At 46.2% G+C, this 18349-nt stretch overlaps 1 protein-coding gene across 2 annotated transcripts; it reads right to left on the reverse strand.

Annotated features, from left to right (window-relative positions):
• Window positions 1-2232: 2232 nt before the first annotated feature.
• On the reverse strand, window positions 2233-14970 carry nfe2l2a (nuclear factor, erythroid 2-like 2a). Of its 2 annotated transcripts, none has more exons than XM_036544680.1 (5): window positions 14772-14970; window positions 5551-5817; window positions 5159-5254; window positions 4877-5032; window positions 2233-3595 (listed from the first exon to the last, which is right to left on the reverse strand). In XM_036544680.1, the coding sequence occupies exons 1-5, from the start codon at window positions 14811-14813 to the stop codon at window positions 2345-2347; spliced, it is 1812 nt and encodes a 603-aa protein (XP_036400573.1). In that variant the 5' UTR covers window positions 14814-14970; the 3' UTR covers window positions 2233-2344. The 2 variants fall into 2 exon arrangements, with proteins under 2 accessions (XP_036400573.1, XP_036400572.1); XM_036544679.1 differs by having other exon boundaries at window positions 2233-3598.
• Window positions 14971-18349: the final 3379 nt, after the last annotated feature.

An 18349-nucleotide genomic window follows, 5' to 3' on the forward strand; every position in this document is an offset into this window, starting at 1 on the left:
ATTTCAAGCTTGAAGAATGATTATATACAATTATTTGTACACCAGTTGTACAAATACTTTAAAAACCTACTACTCCTTGGAAGTATGTCTAAATAGACCTGTCAATACTATAGTACTTAGTAATGCAGTGTGTAAATAGCTGGGATTATTTAACAAGTTGTGTGGAGGTATGAATCTGCCTTCTTTGTGACATTGGGATTTGAATATCTCAGTTATATCTAGTCTTATCTGTGTTTGCCTTGAATAAAATATTTCCCCAAAACACAGTTCCTGTTCTTATTTGTTTTTAGACATATTGGAGAACTAATGCTACTGGTGATCCTTTGTGTGTGTTGTGTCCTAAAACTTCCTTCTCTCCCTTTGAACACTCGAAAAGTAGAAATTTGCACCGTGAAAACTTGATGGATCGCTTTCTTGACCAGTTCACAGTGACTGAGATGGTAAATTCTTTAAGTAGGTAGAATTGCCATTGACCCCAGGCTGGACAGCTGAATGAAATGAAATGCTATTGAAATGAATATTAAAATGTAAAACTTAAACAGAAAAAGAACGTCTGGAAAAACTCCTTTATCCTGTTTCTGAAAGATGTTAAACATAATTCTGTGCATTCATTGCTTTGAGACTTTAAAGTATGCTCTGGGGTATGTGTAACTTGAGGCAAATACAGTACAGGCTAACACAAAGTCCTAATTCAAATGCGGGTCCCACAGGGGTTTCAGTCTTGAAAGCAGTCGTTCCTTTCAGATTGCTTTTGTTGTGTTTTTTTCTCTCTCTCTCTTTAGTCACACTGTATTTGATCTGAAGGTCACATGAACCAGAGGACAGCGGGGTCACGCGAGGATAAGCGGCCCGGTGTGTGTTTGTGCGGGTGCCTCCACTGTTTTTGAAAAGCAAAGTTCATGGTTTCCGAAGGGCTGGGCGGACGGCCCGGGGCGGGAAGGGCCGCAAGGGCTCGGTGTTCAAAGGTGATGTTTGCAGGTGGAAGAGAGCCTTCAGTCGCAAACACCGCAACGTGCCCCGGCTTTGCTTCTGAAGTGTTTGTGCAGCGGAGTTTGAAGGGCCGCCCCCCCCCCCCCCCCCCATGTGATTCACACAAAGCACAGCACCACAATGGGAGTGGGCATTACATAACGGAACCAGGAGCAGCACCGGCCAATGCCTACCTCTTAACACCCTCTGCGCCCTTTTAAACATTATAATTTATTCCCTGTTCCGAAGGCGACGATTTCACCACGTTTCGTCAGAATTGGCCGGCAGATTTTTCGTGTATCCTGTTCATAAATCCGAGGGGCAGATGAATGCAGGGGCATGCACTTGACCTCTGCCTTGCATGCTGTTAGTGGACAGAACAAATGTAGTGTTGACTGTTCTCACAGGACTATCTGCGGCAAATGTTTTGGCATAGCATACATTTTGGACTTAAGTCTATGCTGAGGGGATTTTTTTTTCTTTACATTTACGTAATGAGAAGCTCTTTTGAAGGGCTGGAGTCAAGCTGCTTGGGAAACTTGCATTAAACCCTACACAAAGTTCTTTGTGTAGAATGTCTCAGGCTGTAATTACTGTAATCTGACCACATTATAGGGGAAAGAAAGGTTTCCTGGCACCAAACACGTCATTTACCCTCTGCTTTCCCATTGGATGGCAGCAACCAGATGGAATCAATGAAACTGCAGCCATACTTAAATAAGGATCTCACAATGGGGGCATATTTTCCCTATTCAGTTCAGCTGTATGATCAGCAGTGATTTCTGTTTCAGTGCTATAGTGATTATATTCAAGGGACATACCTCTGTCCTCTCAAAATGGTTATCAGAAGTGCAGTTTCAGTACATTTACGACACAAAAAGCCAGCAGACTTGGACTAAATGAATACTTTATTCTTTTTTTTTTATAAAGCACAAGAAAGAAATCAATTGTAAATTAACCAGTAAATCAAACCATAGATCATTTATAAAACGGACTTGTGAAGGGACACGTGATTTTCGCAAACAAAAATGATTAGCATACTAAAAATGTGATATATATATACAGTACGGTCTCATATTTCAATAGCAAATAAGGTAGAAATGTATTTACAAAAAACATATCAGGAAAGGAATCTTGGAAAAAATATATAGCAGTACAAAAGAACGGTCTAAAATATTTTAAAAATATTAAGACATTGGAATACTAAAGTAGAATTTGCAAAAACTATATGATAGTTCTGCTGTTTCGCTAATGCTGAAGCAATCTTTCTGCTACAAAGGATTTGTTATTAGTATTTTTTTGCATAGAATTTTAAAGGTAACAACGTAGTACAAAAAGAAAAGAAAAAAAAAAACAAAAAAGAAGAAGGTAAGTGCTAATTGCCCTCGGGCTTGATCAGTGTCTTTTTGATGCGGGGGACCAGGAAGACGGTGCCGTCGGAGGTCTGCTGGAGGGAGTACTCGTTGGGGGAGTAGGGCTTGCCCTCCTCGTCCCTCAGCAGGCTGAACACTTCCAGGTAAAGGCTGCTCAGCTGCTTCTTCATCTCCCGCAGGCTGCTCCCGGTCTCCGTCTTCTCCCTCAGCAAACGTTCCCGCTCCTCCTTCAGCGAGTCCAGCTCGTATTCCAGCCCCACGATGTTCTCCATCTTGCGCTTGCGGCAGTTCTGGGCGGCCACCTTGTTCTTGCCCCGGCGGCGGATGTCCCGCACCAGGGCCAGCTGGGCCTCGCTCAGCTGCTGCTTGGACATCATCTCGTTGAAGTCGTCCACGGGGAGGTTGATGATCATGTCCACGGTGAAGGGGATGTGAAGGGCCTGGGCCCGCTGCTCGTCTCGCGAGAGCCGGGACTCGCCGCGCCTCTTGCCGTGCTTGTCCTTGGTAAAGGGACGCTTGTTGTGGCCGCTCCCCTCCTCGGGCTCCGTTTTGGGGCGCTCGGGTTTGGCCTCGGGCGGCTGGGCGGGCGGGGTGGCGACGGCAGGGGCGCCCTGGTAGGCGTCGGGGTTGAAGGTGAGCGGGAACATGTCAGCGATGTCTGACTCGGCGCTGCCGGGGTCGCTGTCCATCTCCTCCACGTCCGAGTCGCTGAAGCCGAAGGAGCCGTCACCGCACGTGGACTTCTCCGGAGAGCTGGCATCCGGGCTGGCGTCCAGCGACAGGCCCGAGTCTGAATCCACGAACTCCGCCACCACCTCGGGCTTCCTGCTCTCGAACCCCTCCCCCAGGCCAAATTCTGGGACGTCCGCTGGCTTCAGCGGCGGTGCGCTCTGTAGCTCGGCCAACGGGAGGGCCACGTTCCCGCCACTGGCCACTGGGGCGGCACCGTCGACCTTCGCGCTCACAAGGCCTGGGTAAAACATGTCGCAGAAGCCGTCCGGGCTGAAGCTGGCATTCATCTCCGGGCCTTTCAGGGTCATCTGGTTGAGATTGTCAGGGGGGATGATGCTGGGGAGAGGTCCTTCGAAGGTGTTGAGATACCCCGCAGGACAGACAGTGTCTGCTGTGTTGGCCACCATGTCGGTGAGGCCGGGCATGTAGAAGTTGTAGTTCGGATCTTGCAGCTCTGTTTGAGCGCCTGTGGGGTTGAAGCTCGTCGGCTCCAAAACTTCCTCCATTTGCATGCTTAAGCACTGCTGGGGAACAGGAATAAGAAGCATAAATTCCCCAGAATAACAACGGACCTTTAGCAGCTTTACAGAAAAGTATCATACATAAGACTGTCGTGGGTGGCGGTTTGTCCTACGGCTTATACCATTTATATTCCATATACCTTATACTCATGTTATTGTTCATGTTACATTAACAGTGCAGTGAGTGATGAAAAAAATGCAAGAGTCGCTGAAGGTTGCTAGTCAAATGAGGACAAACCACAAAGGGACAGGATGGAGTGGCCTCCACTCCGCTTTGAAGCCTCTTGTGTAAATTAAAAGACAGGAAGTGTGGAGGTGATCTCATTGTCTAGGGACCTGACAGAGAGCATCGGCAAACATTTTGCCACACGTGACTCTTTCACTCTCAAGGCACTGTTTGAACTCGAATAAGGAAGGTCATATCAACACGAGGCACTTGCAGTTGTTACATCCCAAAGGTTTGAGAAGACATAAAGATGTGTCCTTCAAAAATTGTACAATTCAACAAAGAAATCATCAAAGAAAGCACTCTTCTGTCCTTTTTGTAAACAGGACTTGTTTGCCATTTCCAAAGAGGAACTATCCTCTTGAACATGCCAGACTAACAAAATGGCATTTCCATAATATGAACAGACGGGTGCCTTAGTTTCCTCCTTTTTTCGAGTTATACAATCAAATGTGGTTCCCCTCGAAAGAACATTTCCTGATCCAAAAGCGCCATGCTCTGTGACACCCCTAAGGTAGGTCTCTGGCTCGGTCCTTTCATTTGCTTTTGATTTTTTTTACGCTAGAGGTCAAGCTATTATAAACCAGCACAAAGAATCAGTTAATTCTGTGGATAGATCATTGTTTGTGCTCTCTCTCTTGTGTTTGTGGCTTGGTTCTTTCATTTGCTTTCAAGTTTGTTGCATTAGAGGTCAAGCTATTACAATGCAGCATGAAGAATCAGTTATTTCTGTGTACAGATCATTATTTCTGTCCTCCCTCTTGTGCCTATGCTGTGTTAAAGCATTTGGGGAAGATGGGCTGATTCACACCTCGCTGGTATCTCTCTGCGGGCTTCAGAAACCTGATCAGGCTAAATTAAAGGAGTGCCACCTGATGCCTGCACGTCCCAGTAAGATCTCCCGAAACAAAGGCGCTTTTGTGCTCACGCCTGTCAACTGCCGGGGGGGGGGGGGGGGGGGGGGGGGGGGGGGGGGATGGGGGGGCATTCTTGGGGACGGCTGTCGGCGGCCGGGCCGCGGTTCCGATTGCGGCGGATGAATTTGCCTTTTGTACCTGCAGCTCGGGGATGGAGAGGAGCTCCAGCCAGGCCTGCTCCAGGTCCTGCGAGGTCTTCTGCTGGGGGAGGGGGGACTGGTTGGGGACCATCATGTCGGGGCCGTCGCTCCCAGCGGGGACAGAGGTGGGGGCATCCAGAGCAGGAGGGGTGGTCTGTAAAGCGGGAGGTTAGGGAGGGACAATCAGAGGGAGACATCTAAAGACTGAAATTTCGCAGGGGAAAAAGGGGGGGGGGCAATGATCTGAAACATTCCTCCCCTGTTCAGAGTGCCCTCTTACCTCGATGGCCTCTACAAGTGGGAAGGACTCAGCCAGCAGCTGCATACACTCGTCGAAGGAGAGCGCGTTCCCATCGTCTTCCGCGAAAAGGCCGTTCTGCGGATACAAAACACTCGGCTTACCTCCCGCACGCCTTTACCTCCTCTCCCCTACCTGTGCTTCAAAAAACGTACATCATAAAGAAAAAAAAAAAAACACAAAAATTAAGTTGTGTACTGAACGCTACAAAGACGGCGCTCGATATGGAGAGAGGTTACAAAGAGTCTGACGCCGTCAGTACGGAACCACCGTGCCACCTGTGGCCTCCTAATTACGCCGACAGGAGCAGTTACCAGGTTACCGTGAGTGTGAGGTAGAGTCTCCCCTGGCGCGGGTGAGGCGGGTGCGCGTACCTGCGTGACCTCGGCGGGTGCGGCGGGGGGCGGGGGCTGGGCGGCCGGCGGCGGGCGGGGCACGAACTCCCCGGTCTCCTCGTCCAGCTGCAGCTGGGCCAGCAGGGCCTTCTCCTGCTCCCTTAGCAGCTGCTGCCGCTTCTCCTCCTCCAGCGCTCGCTGTCTCTGCAGAGCACACTCCTTCTGCCGGTGGCTGTAGTCGAAGACCTCTCGGCCCGCGCCCAGGTCGATGTCCTGCCTCCACAGGATGTCGATCAGATCCATATCCTGTCCGGGGACACACCAGGGAGACATGCCGGTGAGCTGGGAGGAGGGGGGGGGGGTGGTAGAACCCTCGAAAAGACAGAGGGGAGGATGGGCAAATTTGGGTAACTCGGACAGAGACAGGCAGAGACAGCGAGAGAGAGAGAGGCGAGGAGGGTGCGCTGGCGAAGCTTTGAACTTCACAGCTCCACAGTCTGGTTATATGTAACGTAGGCGTCACCGCATGAATAAAAGATGCGCTTCTCCTCTTTCCCGGTGCGGGCAGGTGTAATCAAAACACACAACGCCTTTCCTGTGGCTTCCCGCTCAGCCGGCCAAACATGCAACGGGCAGAGGCGGACGAGACGAGCGGCCGTTTGTAAATTTCAGCCATCGACAGCACACGGGACACGAATGCTGTGACATTTAAAGCCACGCCATACCCATTCTGGAACCCTACACTCACAAGTGGGAGCCTTCTAGCTGAAAAACCCCTGCAGAAGAGCCTCTACCCAGTACTTACAAAAGCAGCATTCTGCAAAGAGCCTCCTTCTGTGTAGGGTTACACACACAACGGTAGCGGTACAGCAGCACTTGTGGCAGACGGAAGCTGACAGCCTCTTGGAGGATAAGCCGCAGCCTTGGAGCCTGGGTCTCCCAGAGGTAGGTGGTAATTAATCGCGAGGCTCGGATTTCACTCCAATCAGAGGAGAGCAGGGGCGTGGCCAGCGGTAGGGAGCTCTCAGGTAGCAAGACAAATGGTGTCTGTTTGCTCTGGCGCTGTCCTATCGCGGCACCACTGCAACACGCATCCTGCAAATTTAATTACTGCAGACCGCCGTTTCTCCCGCTCCCTGTTATCATTCCTTTCTGCTCTGCTGCCGGTTTCATACGCGGCGGTTAACTCTGAGGACATCGTGAAACTCAAACCGCAGACATACGGACGGTGGTTGACTAGAACAACCTCTTTTGCAGGCATCCTGGTACAGGCTTTGTCTTGCGGTGTGTGTGGCATCAGATTTCCATCACAACAACATCAGTGGGTAATGTCAGGTCATTGGAACAGCGCCAACCCCGGCCAGCAGAGTTACAAACAAGTAATTATCTTCAGATGGGTTTCTGGGGAAACTGTGGCCAATGTCATCCAGTCTGCTGTTTCAATAATTCATAAATGGCACCACTTAAATATATATACACACAGGCATTTAACAGAACAAAACCCATAAGCTTAAATGTGCAAATTCTGTTGGACATCAGGGCTGTCACACAACTTACAGCCTGCATTAGAATTTAACATATCCATGTAACTGGGTAGGTGAGGCGGTTTTAAGATTTTTGGAAAAACTTGATAGGCACATAAAAATGATCCCCTTTTGCACATTCCAAAACCATGTGGCTAGTGAAGATACCAAAATACACGTGATTCATCAAACCACCTCACATTTGAGATAACAGCATTCTGGAGGACACAGACAACTGTAAGATAATGCGTAATAATATTAATTACAACAATATAAGACTCTGTCTTGATAAAGCATTGGGGAAGTTTGGCATTACGCCCTTTCAAGCCAGTAAATCATCTGAGTATTTGTTGACAAATGGCCAAACTTTAAAGTTTCAGTGCTGCCAAGTTGTAAATTTAAGGTATGTGAATACCTAATGTGGTCAAATCACCATACTATGAATCAGCCAACAGCGTATGCTTACAGTACACTTACAAACAGTGTACATCAACAAAGTTCACACTGATGATCTCACTGGCCTGGTCACATGGTGTGACTACTGTACAGCTAGTTAATAAATAACCTGCAGTATTTAAAATCTGCGGCCTTGTTAGTCAGTCAACTAGCTAGTCAAAGTCAGTTGAGGAAAACCACGTCATCACGACAGAGTTTGCACAGGATTTATGCTAACTTGTCAAGCAGTTACTCCAACTCCAGCCCCCAGAACGACACATTAATAATCTCAGTGTCAGTTTTTGGATATTGACATTATTTAGTGTGAAAACATCTTGTTTAAGATGTCTATGAAGTGACAAATGGAGATGGACAGATAGTAATGCAAGCTGGCAAGCAAGCTGGCTGGCAAGCTATGACACGATAAGCTGATATTGCGTCATTGTGCAAACAATGTGATATAAACTGACAATCAGATCAGATTAACCTTTCAATAATCAGCCCAATAACTCACAAACATAGTTGACTGGTGAGACAGCAAGCTCACATGTATTTAGGTGTTACAACCTACTAGCAATTACGCAAACATAGCAAATCCACAATTTCGCTGGCCTAGGAGACAATACGACCACATCGGAAAATTAACCACAGCCAGGAGTCTATAAAGGAATAAACTATTCGCAAGACAGCTTGTACAAGCACAACTCCATGGGCTTTCAGTGGTGTTTGAGATTTGCACAGTGTCACACCGCCCCTTCCACTCCAACTGCTTTGCTAGTCAAAGGCTTTCGGCCAGGACTGCTCTTCCGTCCCTCCCCCACCATGGCAAATGAATTTTACAAGGCCAACACGTCCAACCAAACCCTTTCCATATGCTTTCTCATGGGATCATGTGCCTTTTAAAGCAACGCTGCAGAGTTTTCACCGCGCCGGACCGAACACCCTGGCCCGCCCTCCTAACGTCCTGTTACATCACATTACTTTTCACATTACTGGCATTTAGCAGACACTCTTACCCAGAGCGACTTGCATAGGTTACAGTTTTTTACAATGGTATCCATTTATACAGCTGGATATTTACTGAGGCAGTTGTGGGTTAAGTACCTTGCCTGAGGGTACAGCAGCAGTGTCCCAGTGGGGAGTCGAACTGCTCCTTAACCACTAAGCTACACTACTGCCCCCATGTCTTTTCAAGACACTTCCATCTTGGATAGATCATGCTGATGTACTGCTATTGTGACCAGACCATGGCTGAGAAGTGTCATCCTTTCATGGGAAAGCAACAACCTTGGGTTAGGCCACTATCAGGTAGTATCCCAGCTGAAGTAGGTTGATTCTTTCCAGCATGAAACGTGAGAATATCCTATGCTACATATAAGCTATGTCAGCTCGCAGGTTCCACGTACCGACCCCAGTGCCGAGAATTCACCGTTACCAGCTGACATGATCAAAAGCAGGGGCCCTATTGTGTTTATAGTCACCCTTCCTGGAGCTTATCACTGCCAAACCCAGGCATGTTTTTCAAGTACGGTAATTGCGTAATGGTGGTAAAGACCAATTAAGATACGGTTTTTCCTTTGGGGGGGTGGGGTGGGGTGGGGAGGAAACAGCGGGCGGCCATGTTAACCACAGGCCTTCTGGAGAGTGGGAATGCATGGCACGGATTCGGCGGCCGCCGTGGACGTGCATTATTTAGCCCAGATCCCACATTACCACAGAACAGGGATCATGATGACACAAGGTGACCTTGGACCCGGTGAGCTTTTAACCTTGGAGATTATCGCACGCTCAAACCCCTGCACCCACTTGGCTCTCGTCCTCTTATCTGCACCGAAGCTGTCCGTTATCGCCACGCAAAGCAGCCGCCGAGAGCCGGGCTGTAAATTTGTGATTCGCCGGCGGTTTTGATTGGGCCCCGTTCACCTGTGGGCGTCGGCATGTTTATTGCCCATCCACCTCCGTTTTACGAGGAGGTGACGGCAACGCGTTCCTCCTCCCCGCGTGCTGGCTGACAAAGAGCCTGCGAGCTCAGGAATGCCCAGAGATAAACAGCACATCTCCCATCTCCTATCCCTTGAGCCTTTTATTCTTCCTTTTTTTTTTTATTATAAATAACGGCCTGATCCAAAGAACCTATTTACAGAGGGGAAGCGTTTCATAAGAGCCTTGAGAAAGACCACACAGGACCTGCCGACTGAGTCACAAGGAAGCGGCCCAGCATGTGACCGTTCTGTTATTTGTATGGGAAAGTAAGACCGGCCACGCTTCCTCTATCGCTGGGATTTCATCAGCGAGGCCAGAATCCCGGCAGCACCAGGGGTGTGTGTGTGTGTGTGGGGGGGGGGGGGGGGGGGGGTCAGACACATTAAAGCAGAAGTGTCACACATGCCAGGGAAGTGGGATGTTTTAGGGAGATTTGAAGATTTGCTGTCAGAAAAACAAAGACCGCTGTGACCGGGATCGTACATAACCCGAATACGCATGGTTTCAGAGTATGATTTCAGGTCAGCTGCTAATTAGATTAGTATTTCCAGCTGATTGGTCACTACTCTATTCCATTCAGAAGTTCAGAAAAAAAAAACAACATACTATGTTCATGTCATTTCATTCATGTTGGTTGCTAGTGTATCATCACTTTATGACAATTCGTGCAAGATGTGTTGCTATGAGACAAGCATGAGCACTACCTGGAACATTCAGAGGATATACGACACAAAGATGTCACACATAGAACATTCACAGACGAAAATTGCAAAGAGTAATCACATATTAACTTTCTTCCCGGAGGTGAAAACAAAATGCGGCTAATGGCGTTTCACAATACATCTAGTCTTTCTTCGTGTTGAGACACGTTCTTAAAAAGAACATCAGTTATCTCCTGATGCTGCCACATTTACCTCAAACAACTGTTTTTGACAACATGACATCACCAAAGCTGCGGTCACAATACCAACACACTCCGCTGGCTGAAAACATTTCACTCTTCAGCAACACACTACTATGTTATACACACCATTAGGCATAATGTGACACTCTGATGTATAAAATGTGAAAGTATATTAAATGATTAAACAAACTGTCCCTCTATAATCCCAGTTTTACGAGTACCACACCAAAATCAAAGTTCTTCTCCCAGTCTGTGTGTGCATGGGGACTTTCCAAGCACGGCTTTCTACAGAGACAAGAGCCATCGTGCTCTTGCGTATCGTGTCAGAGGCCGTATTAGACCATGCGACATCTGATCTCGGCTGTGTCACCACTGTAAGCCAGCCCGGCCATTCGCACAGATGCGAGTCAGACTCCAAATCCAGCCACCGATCTTGGACATGAACCAGAGGCTTACAGTAAATACCTCAAAACATCTGGGGGAGGGGGTGGGACAGGGGGCGGTCTGGTCAGAGATGTTTAAATCTACAACGAAGTTCTTCTCAAGGTTTCAGTGTCACGGGCATGGGATGCTGAGGTGAAAACTGGAAGGCCACCTTCTCTGGTGTTTTGTTTAGAAGTCAAGCTCCCAGGCCTTATGCCTTTGTATTTAAAACAACTTTCAATGTGACAAAGGTCACCAGCCATCACCGTTTCAAAACATCACCAGATTGCATCACTATCGGCTGTATACACTTACACTTGTTAGACCTTGAGGAAATCATTAAAAGCAGTTGCTAACACTGTAATGCGAAACATTCCCTGAGTTCTGATTTTTATTCATCACTCTCTTTCTCTTATTCACCGAAACCTCCATTCACAAACGTGAACTTCCACATTCTTACGTCAGTGTGAAAGTAAATAATTGAGCGAATAACTGAATAATTAACTTTTAAATGAATAATAAATATATTGCAACACTTTACCAAAACTCCTGGAATGGGGAAAACTGTATTTGTTGGCAGATTTCAACTGTAATTAGTTTGTATCTATAATTAACTGAGAAGTACTTTGTGAAAAAACATACACCATTACGTACAATACATCTACTGTGATCTTTCCTAAGACTACAAATAAACCCCTTTGCAACATAACCTACTCTCAGGTTCTAAGGGTGCCATTTGATCTGTAGAAACTGGGGGAAAAAGTCTAATAAAAGAAAAATACTTCTTTAAAAAAAGTCTAAAATAAGTCTTTTGTATTTTACAGTTGATATTTTTTTCATTTACATATGTTCTAAAATGAGACTGTGGTCACAGCAATAAATTTCTGCTCTCAAGAGCCTCCCTAAAGTCCCCCCATTTTGCAGTACCATTGCAGCAGACTATGATGTAAGACAGTATAAACTCTACATGTAAACTTTCTTGGTTTAAATTGTGGAATAAAGTGTCAACACAACACCAAAAAGTCCCTGACTCCACATTTTGTTCAAACCAGTCAACGATTTTTTTTTTCCTTCTTTCAACCAACCAACCTCAACAACTGTCCCAAAAACAAGACTTTCATTTTGAATTTCCTCTCTGTGATTTAAATTCAAATTTAATGCAAATGTGCTGAAGCCAGACATTTGTTTTTATTCATTAGCAGCACTGGTATCCATATTGATGTTTTGGTTTGACATGTTTCCTAAATTGAACCTGCTTGGAGTTTAAGTTTGTTGCATTGGTACCTCACCACCAGGCATGACCGGACTAGCCTCTTTAACATGTTGTCAGCCTGGTGTACAGCCGCTGGCAGAAGGAACAGTCTGTCTTTGGGGAAATGCGTACGTGACAAACCAACAGATACATCAAATGAGGACAACATGGTACTTTAAAACCTGCTATTCCTGCACTGAACAAAAAGCCACCATGTGGAGATGATTCTCTTACTTCTCTGCTCCTAAACTCCTAACCCCAACCATTTTCTGGGATCCTCGAACCCATGTCCCTCTACGTTTCATTTTTTTTTTTTGTGTGTCTCTGAATGTAGGCCCAACCTTCCACTGAGAATAAGGAAAAAGGACAGATGAAATATAATAGCTCGTCACGTCTTCCTGCTGGGTAAGGCACAAACATTTCCTTTTACTTTCCAGACACAAAAGCCGTTGTTCTGTTTTCAGTCAGACCACGAACTGGAATTCACATGTGGAACTGAGATAGAATGCTGTTAGCTGTGCCCAGTGTGGTACAGTGTGGTGGTACACGGCAACTGGACTGTCTTAGGACTGGGGTCACGATACGACAGAGGTGTGCTGAACTGACACCTAAGAACCAGGTACTTCTAGGGAACAGGAACCCCAAATCTTTAACTAAAACCTGGTTCTCATATTCAAGATGCTCTCATCGGCAGGGAGTACAATACTGTACACATTACCAAAGCACTGAGAAAATTCCAAGAAAACACTTTTACATTTACATTTTAGTACTACAGATAATTTAGACTGAAACTGGTAACATAAGTGCTGTTAGCCAGCTTGCTTTTGGGATTGCTAATTTACTGTAAGACACGTTGCCAGCTGGCTAGCCATTCATGCGTACATACCAGAAGTAAATTATAATGTCTGCCACTTATAATTTATGACTGGTTATAGTAATACATATTGTTTATACTGTTTAAAATTATTAGCTGTACTAATAAAAACATTTAGAGACCGATAACCTTTCTTCTTGTTTACCAACCCAGCTAACAGCAACAAAACATAACAAAATATTATGTTAACATAATACATTTTTTGAAACACCACTACTGTTGACCTGGAAGCTACACTGACTCTCACTACCCAGTTCCACCACAAAAGAACCAGGTCTGGATCCAGTTCCCGATTTTAGACCAAACACACATTCATCACTGTAAATGACGAAGGACAGGATTAATTCGTTTCAACATGTCTGCAGCGTCAATGGGAAGGCACATCTTGTGTACTGTACCCTAAGCCTCTGAGTGGTTGAACTGCAGGGATGAATGGTTTCTCTCCCACTCAGCAAACTCACATAAACCCATCAATCCCAGGCCTTGAAATGAAAGGAGTACACACCTAAACCCGTCTGTCAGGCCCATGTCATGGCAACCGGAGTAGGGTAAAGGGTGCAGATAAGTTTACACGACAGCCAACGTCTGATTAAACTCGGATGACCCTGTCTCACAGAGGCCTATCTCCTCATACACCCCACCCTCCCACCGTCATGCAATTTCCACCTGAATACACATTCACAGGTCTGCAGACCTGTCTTTAAAACTTTCCATTACACTGGGTAGGTCTATGCATATTCATTATTGTATTCATCTCGCCGTTCATTTTTTTTTTAACGTGGCCCAGATTGCTCCTCCTAACAAGTCAAACCCCCTACAGCTAGTTATAAAAAACAGACTACTCTCACAAGATTAACATGGAAAGCTTCAGCGCTCCACCACTTCACAATCAGGCTCGGAACAACGATGACTTGTTCAGTGGGGCCTAATCGCTTTATTCTATGGATAACGTCTTTGCGTCAACACACAATGGTAAAGCAAACAGCAAAATTCCTGAGTGAGGCCGCCTACGCTGGTTGTGCAACCAGCGGTACGGAGCAAAGGTAGTCTCGCTGATGCCATCTTTACAGGGATCACACGCTATGGGGCGCCCCGCCGGAGCCAGGGGGGCTCCCGACGGCCAACACGCCACACTGCGAGCATGAAAAGAGGAACAGACAAAATAAAGTTTTCATTTGTCTTTAATTTTCTCAATTCTTTCGCGAATTGAACCCAGAACATCTGGGTTTTAGTTTCGCGTTGCCATTTTGTTTGAAATATAACCCGTAAAAGCACGGGGTTCTGACCCATGAGGCAGACTTCAATGACTTTGCAGATTTTCTGCGAAAGAGTGAGTGGCGCAGAATCGGAAACTGTTATGTTCGGAACGCCTACCAGCCCCGCTAAACACATGCAGCTGATAAACCAGACGTGAGATTAACGGAGTCATAATAATGAATTCACGGTTCTGTCATATTTCAATGTTAGAAACACAATATATATTTTTTAACATGCAAAACATGACACGTAGTTTACTGTCTATGTTAGCAAGCGAAGTCTAAGTTCATTTGATGTAGCTTGCTAACGTTAGCTTCCCAGCTACTTGGCAAGCATCTGTCCCGCTGTTAGCTAGGCAGAGTTCAGTTTGACAGGTAGCTTACCTAGCACCGGCACCCATGCAAGAAATCGGGAACATCATAAAATCTTGCCAAATGACACGTAATGTTTATATGTTTGAATGAAAGATCAGAATATACGCACTTGTCCAAATTAATGCAGTGAGTTAGGTTAGCAACTCATTACCCTGTGCAAGCGATGTCCAGGCAAAGTCACATACACATACAGTCAGCGCTGACCATACAAACATGCCGTAAGGTAGACATTTACCTGTTGACTCTGATGCATTTTTGGCAACTCGATCTCCATCATCGTGATGAGTTAGACCCACTCTTCCTTGGTGACGAAACACCAAATATCCAAAATATCGGTATACCCCCCTCACCACAGTACGAAATGGTGTCCGGCAAACAGACGCAGCAACACCGACGAGGAAGTATCTCGCTTATGAGCAAATACTGCCTCTAGTCTTATGAAAATTTACGGAAAACCCCAGCGGCTCGTGGCCCTGCCCACTCCAACTGCGGCAGCCAGTCAAGGGCGTCCAGAGTACTGCGGAGGGATCGTCCCCCTTTCACCGTACTCAAGCGTCCCGCTGCGAGTGGACGCAGTACGCACCCACGGTAAACGCAGCTGCCGCTCAGTGGCTTATCGTATCTGTCACATTTTGACAAAACAATTGGTCTGCTTTTCGTAGTCCAGAGTTGGGTTATCATAAAGGGAGGCACCATTACTTTGTAATGAATATTCTGTGAAGTAGAAAAATGTTCAAAAATGTTTGCACAAGATTTTAATTTTAGTTGCATAACAGCGTACTGTGTTTAAAGCACCCTGAGTGTTACTTTGCGTATGACTTCGCTGAGATACTGAGTAGGCCATTGTAACTATTTATTGTTCGTCTTTCCTTATTTAGAGGAAGTAAGTATTCTACAACATACAAATATAATGCAAAAGCAGATAATGACTGTTTCTGTCATGTTATGACAGCTTTGTCAGACCAAAGAAAAGCTAAATATTCAGGTTTGCTAAATGCTAAAAATTTCAAAGGTTTTCCCAAATTGTAGCATAAAGGAGCATCAAAAACAAGCTTCACGTTGACCGTGAATTACACAACTACTGTCAAGTTTCTTACGCACATCATTACATCAGCATGTGGACATCATTTGTGTGTCCAGCAGGTGACATGTGGCAAAGAGGTTGTAGGTGTGGTGATGGGTTGTGGGAGAGCCTGTGTCAACAGTGGAAGGTGTGTTAACAGCTGGTCACGCTGGGCGAAACCCAGATGCCCCCTGAACAAGCGAGCCTTTTGTGAATGGAGGAAAGGCAACAGACATTCTGCTGCTCAGACAGCAGCAGGCAGCTCTGTCTACCACCTTGGCAGCGATGGAGAGGGCAACAAAACCTTTACCCAGGGGTCCTCGGGGTAGGGGGTAAGGGGATAGCCAGCAGTGGATGATCACAGGGGGCTGTCAGGGTACAGGAAGACGAGAGGTGAGAGCAATGTGAGAAGAGCAATATTGAAAGTTGATGACTACTGATTAGAGAGAGATAAGAACAATTAAAAAAATCAAACAAGGATCGGTGCTTTTTGTAATCCTGTAACATCAATGCAGTTTGGTGCTGCGGCTAAATCTCATTTGGGTCAGAACCAGGGTGTGCCTCTACTGTTTGCTCTTATGGAGATGAGAGCACAGGTGATTCAAGTAATGAGAAACCTGAAAGCAAACTTCCCTGAGAACAGCAGCGACAAACGGATAATTACCTCACAGTTTCGTGGTCACGTGCTTAACAATATTCTGACTGTGTCAGATGAGGACAGTTGTAGTAAATAAGTATGTGGCCCTGCATCAGCTCCCAGCCCAACCAAAACAGACTGATAACAAAGCACTCCCACCCCACCCCTCACCCCAGAGGGTGATGATGGTAGCAGAGGAGGATTCACCAGCATTGTGAGGTCACTTGTTTGCTTGCTTACCGCAAGAGTTCTGCTGCTCATTGGACGGTCCCTCTATCCTAGCAACAGTCACCTGGGAACCCCTCGCAGTTCCACTCAGAGAGAGTGGAGGGAGGAGATCCCGCAGGGAATGAACCGCTCTCAGACTGGGGCCGTTCCCGTTGGCTATGCTTGCAAAAAAATTGACCTGCCCCTGTTGTACACAGATCACCTACTGTACCATCGGAGAGACCCTGAGGCAAATACCGCTGTCACTCTGACATGCTGCCAGTCAGATTTATCACTCTGATAATCTGGATGACAGTAATGTTGCAGTACATTGGAGAATCATCGGGGGTGGGGGTGGAGGCAGGGGGAGGGGGGGGTGGGGTGGACAGTAGCAGGGGCATTTAATAAACTCTCACTGAAGAACAGAGGTCTGGCCATAACAGGTTTTCATTCATGTCCTTCTTCCCTGTTCATAACCCATTTCGTGTAGCATGCTGTGTCCAAATAAACAAGCAGGGTGGATGTTTCCTCCATGTTACCATATGTATTCCCATGAGCTCAGGTACAAACAACAGGTTAATCAGGCAGTCAGACAGGGAACTTCATGTCTGCCTGTTACCTAGCGACCCTTAGTGGCTGCCATCAGAATATGTGCAATCACTGTGCAGTATTTCACTTCCAAACCTTTCAAGGAGGGCTGATTTACAACAAGCTCAGACACTCCGGTTGGTAATTCAGAAGTTACAAACTTAAAGGCAACCCCCATACACATGGTGTATTACACATTTTTAAAAAATCGTTTACGCTATTAAAATATCAATATCTCACTTGCTTAAAAAATTGCAATGCTCTTATTCCTTCATTTAATCAGTAGTTTCAGTGGTGTCTAAATATTCTGCATATAATACTTGAGTCACATTGCCTATCATGATAATCATGTCAGAGCTCTCTCTCAGAAGACCGAGTAAACCATATTATCAATAGCATTCGGGATAAATCACTTTAATAGCAAGATGATATTAGTAAAGCCAAATGTGGACGAATTCAGGACTTGAACCGATGGAAAAAACTCAGCTTTCAACACCTGAAAGTGCAGTGGAACTGCTTTTAATAACATCTTCATTTATGCTCCACATTGGCAGCCTCATATTTATAAAAATGTCATTCTGCTGCGAAATCTAGTGATGCCGGATTTAATTAGCGACTAACATTTTGAGGTACCATTACGAATATGAATATGAATAATCTTTGAACGAATGTTTGTAGTAGAGATGAATGGTTCTGCTTGAACCTGAAGTTTAACAAACCGTCGAGCAATATTCTAGCCACATTATAATACTACAGGGTCTACAGAAGCATCTCGGCCATACCTCGTTACCACCCTAAACATTCTGACACCTGGGTGCTAGAGAAAAACTGGATCCGAGCTGCAATTAGGCAACGTTTGAAATATGTCTCCGTAATGAGGTGAGCCTTTTACCACGCGCTGTGACACGTACCTGTTAAGAAACTCACTCTATCTCTACCCCTACCTACAGTGCGGCCCACTGTTCTGAAATTACAGTAAAATGGGTTTTTTTTTCTAAAAGCGCGTCCACGGGTACGCGTTCACGATTGGCAGCTCCACGTCGACATTCTTCCAGCTGCAGAGTGCTGTGCACAGGGCAGAGAGAAGCGGAGGCGCAGCGGTGTAAAAGCACCTCACGAACATTTCACAGAATGACCAAAGAAGGCCGACAACCGCAGAATTAACTGATAAAATGCGCGCCGTGCGTTTCGGCGGCGGAAACTGTACTGTATTCAGAGAGCATTTTTTGCATTTCATGGTCTCTTTCCTCTCGTGTTGGACTGCAGCTGCCCCCCTTAAGTGCTGTCTTACTTCAACCAGGTATGTACAGCAAGCTAC

This window comes from Megalops cyprinoides, chromosome 14, assembly GCF_013368585.1.
Source record: "Megalops cyprinoides isolate fMegCyp1 chromosome 14, fMegCyp1.pri, whole genome shotgun sequence".
NCBI classification, from domain to species: domain Eukaryota; kingdom Metazoa; phylum Chordata; class Actinopteri; order Elopiformes; family Megalopidae; genus Megalops; species Megalops cyprinoides.

Excerpts from the sequence above, each read along its gene's own strand:
- nfe2l2a (XM_036544679.1), bottom strand. The coding sequence starts at position 14,813 with ATGATGGAGATCGAGTTGCCAAAAATGCATCAGAGTCAACAG. Across the intron at positions 5,255-5,550 it reads CACCCGCCGAGGTCACGCAG|AACGGCCTTTTCGCGGAAGA; the intron begins GTACGCGCACCC and ends TTGTATCCGCAG. Across the intron at positions 3,599-4,876 it reads TCTCCATCCCCGAGCTGCAG|CAGTGCTTAAGCATGCAAAT; the intron begins GTACAAAAGGCA and ends CCTGTTCCCCAG.